We start from the raw sequence: 15619 nt of genomic DNA, 5'->3' as shown, positions 1-15619 counted from the left end.
GCTCTACTAAACTAACCAATGTGGTTTTAATCAGGGAGGGTCTAAAGCATCTCGGTTAATCGTTCAGAGTCAATAAGTAATCAGAATCTCAAATTAGCCAGCAAAATAAACTCTTATGCTGACTTCACTAAACCTTTTGGTATATTTTATAACCCCCAGAAAACTCAAAGAAAAGGGACATATGGACCCATAGGGGCCATTTTACACAGATTTCTTTTTAGATGCTTTAAGTGTTGGTAAATGGAGAACTGTCCAGACCAGCACTATTCATATCTTGTTTTCCACAGGCAGCAGTCTTTAGTCCAGTTCTCTTCATCATCATGTAAAAGGATAGTGAAAGCCCAAATACTTATTATATCTTTAATTTCCTGACACCTGTATCACAGCCATATCAGCCTTTTGGAAAAACTACATAGCTTCAAACTGAGATACATAATGTAGTTTATCTGTGAGTGCAGAGAAACAAGGCAACCTTTCATGGGAAAAAATTTAAATATATACTTACATTTTGGTAAGAAACTGCAAAATTTCACTTATCATGATTCAAATAAAAATATCATTACAATATAGTCCCCAGTCAGAGACTTGTAGCCATCATTTTAGAGGACTTGACATAGTTAACTCTTAATGATAGAATTCCTGCAAATTTTCATAAGCAGTTTGGGTAGATTCTGAGGACATACTGAAAAATTTATATCAGTACCATGCTCTTAATATGGGTGATTCTGTTTATGCCAGTACATAATTATGGACCCTTGCTCACCAGTTGGTCTTCCCATCCAACATACTACATACATCCAAATAGATTGAATTGACAGATCACTATCTAACTCCACAAAAAAGTGGCATCCAGCTTAGGAATTAATGTAATAAAGTGTTGTATATCTACAGAATCAAATTTACCAACATGCCAGGAACCTATTCATTTTAATTACACCACGATCCCAGAACTGGTGTTGATGTTTCATACACCATATACCGAGTACTTCCCATCCTTCTTTTTTGTGATAATTAGTGATGATGGGGTGAGAAAGTGCAAGGTGAATAAGGTAGACATAACAATGAACAGCACTGGACTATGAATTGGGTGATATGTCAGAAGGGTCATCTGATTTTGGGTGAACAAGGGATGTCGAAAATTGAAGAATCAACAGTGAGTAGTTTCTTTGGGGATGTCAGTAACATAAAATCATTATGTGAGGAGCAAAAGATATTGATAAAGTTCATTTCACTCCATAAAGGCTTCCGTCAAGTACTATTTCTGGTTTCGATTCTTCCGTTGCAGTCTATAAATTTTATTGCATGTACTACAATGGTGAATGACTTCCAACATTCCATTTCTTCAAAGTTGGGGTCTACATAATGGCTCCTGTGATGTAGTGAAATACCTGTGAAGGCTTCACACTATAGATTAAACTCGACAATGGCAATTATGGTTTAGGCTGTGACCATACTTTATTTTTTTTTGGCCACCTTCCATTAATGCCATTAGTTCCTGGACCCCAAAGAACTAGTGCTTATTATTTACTTTGGGGAGCATAAGCATCATATTATCAGACTTGCTTGTACTGGAAGTCGCATTCCCTATACACAGCTTTAAACACTGTCGGCTCAGTTTTTTGGGTAAAGAATTTCTGTTTTTTATGCAAATATTCATGTTTTGGAAACTAATCTTCATGAAATGATTTCCTTCTGTTTCTTCTTCTGCATATAAGCCTGTTGTGGATGTTTGCTTTTAGTATTTGTTTCATTTGAGTACTGGTTGATTTTGATAATAATTATGATACTTTTATTTCAGAATTAGTAAGTGCTCTTTGCTTTGTTATGTGGTCTTCCTGCTATACTAGAATTTACTGTGTTGTCCATGCTATGTACAATATTAGTACCTTGTATCTCTTTGCGTCGGTGGCATTTTGCCAAGGAAAAACCACCAGAAAAATTGGAAATTTTCTCTTTGCTGCCATGTTACCATTGTGAGTGTGAACACTAGGACATTATAACCAGTAAGTTGTTAAAAAAAATGTCAATTTGAAAAATATAATTCAAAGGTGTGTGAACAAATAGGTTTCTCTGATTTGCTGAATTTATATAACAGATTTTGTACCACTATGTACCATGCCAATGTATATAGTAACATGAAACTTCCCTTGGGTGTCCATTGGCCACATTTCAAGATTGGAAGCAGGCTTGCCAGAAGAAGTCGTTTTATCAAGAAGAGGAAGAAAATGGAACAACGTAAATGGTATCGGTTTCTGTATAAAGTATTATTCCTGAGTATATTGCTGTGCTGCAGTAGTTTTGGAATGAAGCTTCAGATAGCAACAAATTAAGATAAACCAAATGTTATATGGCATTCTGTATTTCAAATATCATCCCATGGTAATACATATTAGCTTATCATTGAACTGGTCATACCATATATCACAAGTCCCTGAATGTTCATAATGCAAAATGCTAGCAGTAACAAAGCTTGCAAACAAATTCCTGAGAAGTATTTAGATTGGTCATGAAATACTCGGCAAATATACTTGCTGGCTAAAAACAAAAATATAAAGACATTGTCTCTTTCTAGCTATCATCATTTCACACAAAAATAATTTTGTTAGTGAACTAACAGGGATGCAGAATGCTGTAAACTTCTTAACAGGAAAAAGGAAAACTAATCCTGTAGAAATATAAATTTGGCTAGAGGCCATTCATGAATTAAACAATATTTTATTTTACTTGAAGTGTCTCTCCTCAGGTCAAGGTGGCAGTATTATTCTTTCCAAATTAAACTTGTTTCTAATAATGTAAATGAATACTATGACATTGGTAAATATGCAGTGGTTAATTATGTATTAATGTTGTTCACGCCTTTTCATCAAAACTACAGTATACGTATAGGGTTTTTTAACATTTCAGGTGTGGATTTGAATTATACATTTTGGACTGTTGTTGTAAAAAGAGGAATATTGCCATTCACCATGCAGCCATCATAGTTCATTCTGTAGATAACCTGTAGAGAGAAGGCATGATGCAAGATGTTCAGATTCCTTGCTTTACAATCTTTTATTGTTTTTTAACCGGTTTCCAGCTGGCGCTAGAAGATTATCCTATTGTTAAAACCTCTGGTTTGTTAGCTATGAAAAATACAAATTGATTAAAAAATTTTCATGTTGCCACCAAAATCCTTGTGCTGTTGTAACTGGACTCCAGCAGGCACTAGAAAAAGTCCCTTATGTTAAGACAGCAGGTTTGTTAGTTATGAAAAATACAAATTGATTCCAAATTTGTCATTTTATGCCCGTAGGGATAATTGAATTATATTCATTGATTAACAAAACAGGATGTGGTTAAGTAAGGTATATGGTATATTACTTTTATAGTTTAACTACTCATGACAGGGGTGATACTTCATTTGTCACAAAACATATTTTTTATGTATTTAAGAAGGTGGCCTCATACTTAGTGGGTGACTGAATGCTGTAAAATATAGAACAAAAAACTTGTCAGTGGAATGAAAAGTATGATAGGTATTGTTTTGGAAGATGTAATAAAATTCTTATAAAAAAGTTAGAATATTGGCATTATTGATGTCTTTACTAAGAGAATGATTTCAAGGGTTTCTTAATTGTTTGTGGAAGGTTTGTGTAGTACTTTATAACTGGTCTGCAGAACCAAGAAAGCACTGGATTACTAAAATTACTGGTTGGAAGTAAATGTAAATGCTTCATTTACAAATGATGATAGTATTACTTTTAAGTGCTCTGATTTTTCAGTGTTAGTGTAAGTGGTGTCTTTACTCCATTCAGCAACAGAATTTCACAACCCAGGATGTTTACAAAAATGCTAATTTTAATTAGGGAATTTCATAGCACTTATTCACTATGATTATACAACAGAGTGGGGTGATGATCTGCAGTACAGTAAAGAACAGTAACTTACCATTACAAATTTTTGAAGAAACTAAGATTAGTCAGTTGTGAAATCATCAATTTTTTTAGTATAGTTATTGTTTGTCTATTTGAATTTATTATGAAATCTGTTATGAATATCAAAATGTTATCTTGAAAAGTTGCCTTAACATATTTCTATTTCTTACTAAGGTACTTTTATCAGGAGAAAAAATATATTATTTTGATTATATCAGATGCTGTGATACCTGGGTCCTCATAAATTTGAAATTCATTTATGCTCTACAAATGCACTCGAGAGTTGTTACATTTTTAAACAGGTAAATTGTCAAGGTAAAGCTTCCTTTCATCATCTCACATGTGAGTGAAATCCAGAGAGATTCAGCCTGTTGTTTAGGCTACTTAAAATTTTCATTGTCATACCAAATTTGAATATCCATCAGTGGCCAACCTCCAATTCAAATAGCAGGTACAATCACATTGGGGAGAAATTTTCCAGTACAGGTTTCATCATGTCCATAGGGTTATAATTTACCGTCCACCAAAAAGCAAGTAGTATTTGTTTGGTTTGATTACTTCAAGGGCTATCAATTTAACTTGTGTTAAGTAGTCATCCAGCCTGAATCTGAAGTATTATGGGTAAAACAATTCTTTTAGCTATCTTGCTGTCATAGAGGGAAGACAGAACATGTTAGAAGCTAAGTAAACCCTCCAAGATACTTAAATAGAGCCAAAGAAGTGGGGGCATGATGCAAAAAAGGCATATCTGGGCTGTGTGTGACATCTAGCTATGTTAACCAATCGCAAACTAGCACAACCTTGCAGTTTATGAATCCTAACCTGTGCAAACAGATACCGTATCAATAAAACCTGATGAATCCATTGAAACCTGAACAATATACGTATCAGTTTAGTGAAGGTACTGTCCAATAACCATTTTTTTTTATATGAAAGAGCCAAAATGTACTGTACGCACCGATATTTAGAAATCAAAATATTTTAGTTGGGACTGTCAACATAACTTACCAATGGTAAGTTTCACCATCAACAGATGATCAGTAACAGTAACATAAGCACATTACTGTAGGGTAATGTATTAAACAGCATTCAATATTGTACACTGATTTAAGAAACACCACATAAAATGAAAGATGTATGAAGTTTCATGTAGGCAACTATGCACTTGATGGTCAGTCCCTTGTCAGATTGGTTTACCATGACATGTCCCACTTTCTATTTTACACTATGCTCACATTTTTTGGTCAATGCATAGGTCAATAAAACCCATAAACAGATAGAAGTGTCCAAACAAGTTACCTTAATGTTTAACTATAACTGTAGGAAACAAAATGACCAAAGACAGAGAGTTGTCCAGTTAAATAGAAAACCATGGGAATCACCCAGCCAATCAACAGTGTTCAACTTCTCACACAAGCTTTCTTCATTGAGCCTTAAATACTCTTTGTGAACTCTTCTACATGAGAGTCTGCAGTTATCGAGCAAGTGCATTTAGATCTGAAACATAGCCATAACTTAGTACAGGGTACAACTTGCAAGTGTCTCGTGAGGGATTACAGAAAGGGTCTGATAAAAACAAGTATGGTTGAAATAAAACAGAGCTAACTTGTTGGAAGAACTCTAACAATATGAATAATTTTGTATTTCTTCCTAATCATACTTCCATTTGGAGCAGTAAATATGGAAGTGTTGGAGTGTGCAGTTCAAAAAGTCGGGCTTAATTCAAGTCACAGTTGGGTGCAGTAATAGATACAAAGTAATCTTTCCATTAGTGCATTTTTTATATATATTTTTTTTTATTTAATTTTTTTTGGCAAAATATGGGCAAGAAGCATAGACTGAAATTTCTCTCTTGTAGTCCTAAAGAAAGTGTTACTCTATGCTTCATTTATAAAGATTAAATGAATAGGGTAATGCAAATGGTAATGACATAAGCAATCTAATTGCAGATAAGGCATTCACATGTTGTCTATACATTAATCATCAATTCTAACTGGTTACCATGCAATGATGACTTAAAGAACAAGATGGTCATGCTCAATTATTTGTCTCATAGGTTTATTATTATTTTTGTTATTATTATTACTGTTGTTATTATTAACGTATGATTATTAAATTTGCTTTGCATCATATTGTTAAACCGAGACGTTTTATATGGGGAAATCTATTTGCTGTATATATTAATAAAATGGTATTGAGAAAACCCCTGATTTCACTTAATCCTTACCCTAATGCAGTCCATTTGTTCCTCGAAGGGTGAAATTGCTGAAGGCAAAAAGGGTACCTACCAGAAGAAAGAAGTTTTGGAAATGAAATTGCTATAACCTGTGGTCTGTCATATTTAACTGTTCTGCAACTTGGAAGGCTCTGAAATGAGCAACATTGAGCAGCACATGGAAGGAGCAGCTGGAGAACACTGAAAATGTTCAAGACTTTTGTTGGGTTTTTAATCTTGACTAATGAGGAAACAAGTGGTTAGAAGAGATTGAGGGAGACTTGTGTGCACAGGTGGTGATGAAGAGTAGGATGTCACAGAGCCACCCAAAGCACCCTCAAAGTTGTTACATCTAAGGACACATGCAAATGCATTAAGGGGCTTGATACTCTACCTTTGACCAACTATATTAAATCAAAGAGCCTTCATGTACTGCAAGCCTGTACAATAGGGAATTATGGTTGAGGAATTTTTTCAGATGCAATCCCAGCCAGGATAGCAGACTAAAATTGAGCCTTTCTGGCTGAAGAGTTATCAGAGAGAGCAAAGCACTGCCATCTGGGTCGTCCTCCTGGTCTCCCTCCCCATACCCTGTCTGATATCCTTCCCACTCCTGTAACTTTAGCACCTCCGCCTTTAACAGCTCTACTCCATTACCAATGGAATTTGACAATGATGACTCACTAAAATTGCCTGGAATTTCCATAACCATACAGGCCTCTCTATTCATTGCATCTATGTAAGGTAAGATAAAACATTTACTGTATTTATTTAACACATAATTTGGTATAGACTTTTGATTAACATACATTTTTAATGCAATGTTGTTTATAGTTGGTAAATTTTCAAGGTAAGATTACAAAAAAACTGATGTAAACGGATATATAATACATTTCAGGATTTTTACTGACATCTAATTAATGTACGTACTGTAGTTTATTTTATATTGTACAGTATGTATGTGAGCATGTCTATATACTGCATACACATCACATTAAGAAACAATATGCACTTACTGCATCCCCCCCCCCCCTCTCTCTCTCTCTCTCTCTCTCTCTCTCTCTCTCTCTCTCTCTCATTCAACATTTTTCTGTTATCACTTAATTCAGTACTACAGTACTAGATTTACTTAATACAGTAGTGTAGTGTTAAACATTTTTCAATAAGTGTGTGCATATGGGTAAATGTACAGATGTGTGGAAGACACATTACTTATTTTCTATAGGTTTCCAGTGGATATCGACTGAAACATTTACCCAATACACATTCAACAATAAGAAATGCCTAGGTCTTGAGAATTTCAATGGTTTGGAACATAATTAGTCTACATAAGGACTGCAATCCTTTCCTAATTAAACCTTGGTAATTCCCTTTCCTTGCCGAAATAAAAGCACGCAATTTAAACTTTTAAGCCACAGCCCCCCTCACTGAAATTTTACGTCATTATAACGTTTGATAAGGTCAAAACCTTTATAGTGGTAAATAAAGTTTTCTTCGGAAAGGGCTTTTTAATTATTAACTATTTTTAGCTATGTTTAAAGCGGAGTTCGTGTGAACACATACCATTAAGTCTGAATGATTATTATAATAATTTATGTGGAAAGAACCGTTTAGTTCCGTACTGTCTTGAAATATATTGTCGTTTGGCAATAATTAGAATGGATTTCTTACACACACACACACATCAGAGGTTCAGACCCCAGCCCGTCGCGTCATAGGTTCCTGTGCCCTATATTTTAAATGTCTATTCCAGTAATTCAAGTCAGCTGTTCAGAGGATTTTTTTTTCTGAGAACGGACCCAAATAATTTTAACAAATACACGCTCACCGCTCACCGCATCACCAACCTTTCCTCTTCTTGTAATCAATCATTTGGAACGAGGTGGAACAATCCACGTAATCTATTTATTTTGAAGGTTATCGAACTTTGGAAATGTTACTTTTCAGTTTTTTGGAGTTACATTTTCGTTCACTTTTGTTTTGTTTGATTTTGTATCCAAAGAAAAATAACGCTTGATGATCATATAAACGCCCAAGTCAACTACCGTATTGGTGTGACGTAACAGTTACGAAGGTGATCACAGGGTCAGGCCGTCAAGGTTGTTTTACTTCAGTTTTGCTCGGGCTAGGCCAAAGACTATATACAGGCTCAAAATAGGAATGTTAATATACTAGTTGCCAACTCCATAGTGAACACAATATTTTGACCGCTCAGTGTTCAGATGGCGTTGTAGGTATATTGCATGTCGTCTGTTTGTTTATATTTAGAATTTGACAGTTGAGTTGACACAAACGAAATCATGGCGCCAACAGTGAATAAGTCACACAGGATGTGTTTTTTGCAATAAACGAAAAGAAACCGATCCTCATTTGGTGTTTCACAGGTTCCCTAAGGATAAAGAACGGTGATTACTAACAGTATAATACATTAAATATGCGCTACTAATCAGTAAGCCCCACTGATATTGGATATAAGATTAAGGCAAGGCATCCGCAGTACATATTTTTGTTTCAAACCTTTTTTTTTTTTTTTTTTTTTTTTTTTTTTTTTTTTTTTTTAAAGTTTACTGAGTAACTTTATTACTTCATCACACTCAAACCAGCAACCAAGCAGTGCTGTGCCAATTCAGGAGTGTTAAGAGAACAAAAAAAGTGTTGGTTTAGAGAGTAAAAGTGTTCAAAGTATGTCAATGAAAGTATAGCCTACAGGGTTAGAAAGGTTAAAAAAAAAAAAAAAAAAAAAAAAAAACCTTAAAAAAAAAAAAAAAAAAAAAAAAAAAAAAAAAAACTTCCAAATTCCTAGCCTAAACCGAAACTGATTAGTATCACAGCAAACATGCTGATAGATGTCCAAAGGTTAGACAGATTTAGTATCGGTGATCCAAAATCAGCGGGTAAAAGGTCGAAAAAGTGGAGAAGCAGCTTCCAAATTTATTTAGAAGCACTAAGGAAACCGTTGTTACTTCATACTGCAGGTTTAGAAGTTCAGGAAGTTTACAGAGGACAATTGAAGGGCTCACAAATCCATTTGCTCCTCAAGCAAATATGTACTTTGAATGTTGTTAGCTCATCAAGCCTCACAGGAATCAGGTGAGACAGTAGATTCATTTGTGACTAGGTTAAGGAAATTAGCTTCAACTTGTGAATTTGGAGATCTAGACCAGAGGTTAATAGAGCAAATTATAGTAAAGACTAACTCACAAGAGCTTAGGAAGACATTGCTACAAGAAAATAAGCTAACCTTGCAGAAAGTTCTAGAAATAGCAAGAGCGCATATTTCCCAAGTCTAAACGAGTAGCTGAGTCTCAGCTAAGGAAATACGTTTGGCTGTAGCTCCGAAAATAGCCATAGGATTTTTTCAAAAATAATCTCAATGTGATTCCCACAAAAAGTTACCTTACTTTCCAGTAATCTATCCCAACCTAACTTAACCTAACCTAACTTTTAAAGTGATACGTTCAAGAGTGATTGGATTTTCTTAGCTAAAGTGATACGTTCAAGAGTGATTGGATTTTCTCTGCAACATGCTATAGAATCGTAGAATGTTTTTTTTTTGTATGCTTGTGAAACAGGATGGCATAACATGTAGTATTATATCACCTACATGCTTGATATGGACGAACCTCATCCAAATTCAGGAGTTGAGGCAAAAAACCTCACGACAACTAAATTGAAGGTAATATTGTGTGTGCAGCAGGCATTTCTCCACCAAAAATTACCTTCATCCAGCTTCTGACAAACTTTGCCACAATGCCTGCCCAGATCAACATGTAGAATGTATATGTTATCTATTTTATTTATGTGTTTAGTCATTACAATATTATCAACTGATTTTTTATCAGTGAGACATATTTTTCTACATAAAAAGCCTGCATCTATTGCACATTACAGGTTCTACTAGCTGCACCAGATCAGATATTGACCCTATAAAGACAAGTGAGTTATTGAAAGATGCCGATTTAATTGTAGCCATACAAAGCTTAGATGCCTTTTTACATGTGGGTATGCTACAAAGGAAAATGAAAGGTGCGTATACTGGCAAGCACTTTTGCCGTACTTTATTCTGATAGCAGAATAAAGTACACGGAAAGCACTTGCCAGTATTCTCACCTTTCATTTTCCTTCATGGCATTCTTTGTTTCGTCCTATTTTTATTTTTTTCCATGTGCAATTTTGGATATATCTATTCATATATGTATGTATGTATGTCTTTAATAATTTATATAACTGCAGTACATAATTTAGTAAAATGATTTTTGTGTGCTATATTTTTGTGTATATATTTATATACATATATTTTGTATAATGCACGTATTGTTGAAATACATATTTTCAGATACACAATAGATTTACACCACCAAGCAAATTATACATCAAACTGGTTGCTGACTTATCCACACGAGAATGTGCACATCCTTAAATATGGTGTGTATTTGATGTGCAGTTTGTATATGTTTAGATTTTCTGTAATGGTAAGTGCATCACAATTATTCTAAATATTGTAGGTACCATTCCTGCTCTGGAGAATAGATCATCTGAGATAAGAGCTTCATCCTTGAAACATGGTAAATGGTCTATGCTTTTGGTAGATATTACAGTTTTGCTTTTACTAACTAGAATTCATATAGTAGGTAAAGATTGACCTTTAAGATTTTGCTATATTAGGCTACATATATATTCACTTTGTCTTCAGTGGAAAAGTGTTAGACTAATAGTTGTATTATGACTATAGGGTTCATCTATCAACTGACCAGGGAAAATTCTAAAGAAGATTGTGAAAATATTGAATTAAGTGAAAATGTTCAATCAGATATTGGTAAGAAAATTTTGTTTAGTAGTGTTTTTGTATATATTTATGCATAAAATACTTATGATTTTACCAGCCAAATGATAAAGTATAATATGGCATTTGTTTCATTTCATATTATTTGCGTTTCCAGAATTTACTGATGGTTATCCAAAGGATACTGGCAGTGAAGTGTACAGTAATGCCACAGTAACAAGCATTATGGATAATATTAGTTGTATTGCTACAAGTGTTAGTCCTACTACAACTATTATGACTGCTAGACCTACATTTGCTACTAATACTGCTACTACTACTACCCCTCCTCCTACTGCTGCTACTACTACAACTACTACTAATGATGATGTTGATTGTAGCATTCTCAATGGAAATGATAATTTACAAAAGCCTGAAATACAGTATGAGACCATACAATTAGGGTTACATGAAGAAGGAGAACCAACATTCACAACCATAAAATCAAATGGTAAGATGTTACCATGAATCAATTTTTTTAAGAGATCAAAACAAAATATTTTTCCCCAATAAATGGTCAGTTCTGAAATACAATTAAATAAATAAACAAATTGTAAAATTTATATGTATATATATATATATATATATATATAATATATATATATATATATATACGTATATATATATATATACATATATACGTATATATATATATATATATATATATATATATATATATAATTTAATAGTTATTCTTATGTTTGCAGTATGTATTTAATTCTTGAAGAAAACCTTTATTTAGTATTATGTTTTCTCATATTTATAATTATATTAGAGTTTATTTGCATGTAATTCATTTTTGGTTTTTCTTGTGTTATATATTAGTATATAATATAATATATATATATTATAGATATATATACATATAAGTTTAATAGTTTATTCTTATGTTTGCGTATGTAGTGTTAGAATTCTTGAAGAAAACCTTTATTTAGCTATTATGTTTTCTCATATTTAGTACAATTATATTAGAGTTTATTATTTGCATGTAATTGATTTTGGTTTTTCTTGTGATTTATTTGGGGGTTTACAATTTTTATATGTACAAATATTTATTTTGTTACTGAGTTATTTTTTCTTATTTATGTATAATTTATTAAAGTATATTTGCAATGTGATTTATTTTGCATTTTTGGTTGGCTTGTATGCTACCTTATTTCTATTTCCAACCCCCTTTTGATTATTTTTATGTGTGACATAACAATTTAGTGAGTTATTTTGCTCCTTTTGTTTGTAAATTTATACATTTATTAGTTTATATTACTAAAGAGTATACATGAGTGCATCATGTATTTCCGTTTCAATAAAAAAAAATTACAATTGTGTTTTATATACACCTAATATCTCCATTCTACAGTGGCCTAAAAACTGTAATTAAATGTATGCCTACACATATGCACTTGTGGCTAAGTTTAACAAATCAAATATACAGTATGTTTTACTTTATTCGAACATGATATTGTATAGAACATTTGAAAATGATCGTAATATGCAATACTTAAATTTGCCAGAAAATTAACTAAATCATAAGAGATATAGCTATCAAGTTAATGAAAATTAAATTACACTGAGAAACAAAGGATATGTACTATTCTTAATCTATATATGTACCTATTTGTAAATTTGCAATTTAGTTATCTAAAATTTAAGAATGTCATAAATATAAGAATAAAATATACTGACGTAGAAATTGCAAATTATGAACAAATTTGTCGCAAAATTTACAATCAAATTCCATCCTATATTCCCGTAAGCATTACCGCTTTGAATGTTTAACCGTTCGCTCAATAGATGGAGTCATTCGTTTCGCATGGGAGTATCTGGCATCTTTTTTTTCGCACACTCATTTGAGTGATATTAGGCTCAGCCTTCCTATCTTCCTTCAGTATATAGTCTTTGGGCTAGGTGGTCAATATGATGTCATTGGCTTCTTGGGAATTTTCTTCTTTCCATTTACATTGTAGGTGAGTGACTGAGTGTCGAGTGATCAGCTATTGATGTGAAAATATGATAAGGTAGATATGACCGTTTCTAGCAATAGCTATTAGTATTATCCTGATGACAGATAGTAGTTTAGCTAACTCACGATGCAGATTTTTTAAATCTTTTAAGCTTAATTTAATTGTCGGTCTCAGTCCGTTGATGAAAGGTTGCTGTGACTTAGAATAAATAATTTGGTCTGATATTTTAAAACTTAGGCTGTTGGTTTTTAACTTGTAACTTCAGCGGCAACTTCAGTAGCGAGTAATTTTTTAAATAGTATGTCTGGCTATACTATAGGTATATATTTGATGTAAGAAATTGTAGGACAGTGGTTCCTGGAAAACTGTGGTTATTTAATGCTATTATTTAGTGTTATAAGGGGTAAGGTAATATAGAACGTAGCTGGTGGTTTAATTTTAAGCCAATTAAGACCACCGAGAAACAAGTGTTGGATATGACGTCATGAGGTAGAGCCTTCCAAGTCGGCGACTTCCCAAGTTCCCTCTTTCGCGCTTCCTTCCCGTACGAGGATTTTTCGTTTCCGTTTTATTTCAGAACTGGACCATAAAATTTATATGGCACAAGGAATTAGCTTGCCATGGGTTATTAATCTTGTCTTTTATTGTGTGAACTTACCAAGGTAAGTAGATAAACTCAACAATTTCACCACAACAGGTAGTAGGCTAGGTACTACATTGACTCTTGTCAAATGACATTAGCTAGGGTGACTTGTAACTGCAATATAGCTATAGGCTATGTACTCATCATCCATTACATTAGAACCATGCTGGGTCACATCTGTAGTGCAAACAAACAAACAAATGGTTAGGTTTGTCCATTTAAGATGTCTAACATAGGTAGTAGGTAAGTTATGCCTGTGTAAGTACCTAATAGCCAACACCTAGGTATAGGTTAGCCTAAGAAAGCTGTAGCCCATCTTGAATTATTTAAGGTACATAAATAATTCAAGATGGGTAAACGGCTTGCAAGTACAAAGAAACCTCAGAAAAAATTTTAGCAAAGCATGCTGTAGATGAGGTCAAGAGGATCATTAGCTACAGTGTAGCAATGATTGGGACGAGTGGCCTGCGTCAGGTTGTAAGACGTAGTAACATTACAAACAAGGTACCTAACTTAGTGATAGAACCTTCAGACATGGTACTAGAGTTACAATGGGATTCACAGTAGTCAAAAGATAAAAGCAACCCATATTGGCACTAGTAGTAGGTTGGTGAAGGTGTAGGGTAAACTATCACGGACGATCCATCGTCATCACGCTGGCCGGGTCTTATTCACACGATATTTAATTGGTGAAACAAGAATACAATTACAGCTTTAAGCATACCATTTAAAAAATTGAAGTTTCGTCAACATAATGTGACATAGGGTAAACAATCACGGATGATCCATCATCATGCTGGCCGGGTCTTATTCACTCGATATTTAATTGGTGAAACAAGAATACAATTACAACTTTAAGCATACCATTCAAAAGATGGGAATAACAAGTATAAAACTTGTTATTCCCGGGGTCATGGTTTGAACTGAATACATTTTTACCTTGTAATTGGTGGTTTTATCCTTAATGCCATCACAACAAACTCCACAGTGCTTATTTGATTGTAATTATACACATTATTGGTCTTAATCCACTCCAAATTACACTTGAACTACATTGCTGTTCCTGGTTCCTAAGCGCTCACTCCACAAACACAGTTACGAGCAGCAGATGACGACACTGTTTATGAGGTGCAAAGCTTTATTCCCTTAATTGTTTACTTTACTCATTATTTAGTTTAACTTTACTTTGTTACTTGAAAATGTTTATTTAATTCATGTCTATTATCCCTTTTTTGCAACCAAATTACCCCGAAAAATTGCAGATATTTCTAAAGTAGATACAATCCAATGTTTCTAACCTTGTCGTACATCTGGCTGCAGAAAACCATCGCGGAGCAGACGACGGATTAGTGGATCATAATTTTTTTTTCTTTTTGCTAGCACTTTTCATTGAGTTAAGTCTATTTTAGTATTTTGATTTTTTTTAAATTGTATGCCAGAAATAAATGTAACCTGTAATGTTTGCATGCTAAGAATGGCAAAATCATCGTTGCCACATTAGTGGAGCTTCACACACATACGCCGATGCATTATTATAAACTGTTTCCATGAATTCTAGTTGTCATAGTAATGCAATAATGATAAAATTGTTTTAATATTTATGTATATATACTTCCAATACATAGGCTAATTTCACCAATTTACACGTTTGGAGGGTGAACACATACCAATTAGCAACAGTGTATAAATATATCAGTCAATAGGCAGGTAACAACCGAGTGAATCGTTAGATATATCCACCAATGTAAACTATTATTAGATAGATTGATAGAAAAATCATAGAAAATAAGTTTAAACTGAAGCAACTTTTCAGAGAGAGAGAAGGTAAGGTGAAGGAAGGAAGGAGGACAGGGGTGGCGGGGGAGAGGGTAGGTGGAGCTTTTTACTGCTGTGTTCGTTTCCATTTCTGGATAATGGAGTTTTTGTCTCTAGGTACAAAGACACTTAGTGTCGTTATTCTTTACGATTAGTGATTCACGATACCCTTATAAATTACGGCACTGGGTGTAATACACTATAGCAAAATCTCGTTCTGATACAAGTGTTCGTTACATAAATATTGCC

At 33.6% G+C, this 15619-nt stretch overlaps 1 protein-coding gene across 1 annotated transcript; it reads left to right on the top strand.

Moving 5' to 3' along the window:
* Positions 1-10844: 10844 nt before the first annotated feature.
* LOC135213428 (uncharacterized protein DDB_G0290685-like) lies at positions 10845-11469 on the top strand. Its single transcript, XM_064247387.1, has 2 exons — positions 10845-10945; positions 11070-11469. Exons 1-2 carry the CDS (start codon positions 10852-10854, stop codon positions 11417-11419), a joined length of 444 nt encoding a protein of 147 aa, XP_064103457.1. The 5' UTR covers positions 10845-10851; the 3' UTR covers positions 11420-11469.
* The last annotated feature ends 4150 nt before the right edge of the window (positions 11470-15619 follow it).

The sequence above is a fragment of the Macrobrachium nipponense genome, chromosome 42 (assembly GCF_015104395.2).
Source record: "Macrobrachium nipponense isolate FS-2020 chromosome 42, ASM1510439v2, whole genome shotgun sequence".
Classification (NCBI taxonomy): domain Eukaryota; kingdom Metazoa; phylum Arthropoda; class Malacostraca; order Decapoda; family Palaemonidae; genus Macrobrachium; species Macrobrachium nipponense.
Note: the sequence above shows the minus strand (reverse complement) of the source record. Positions and strands in the feature narration are given on the sequence as shown.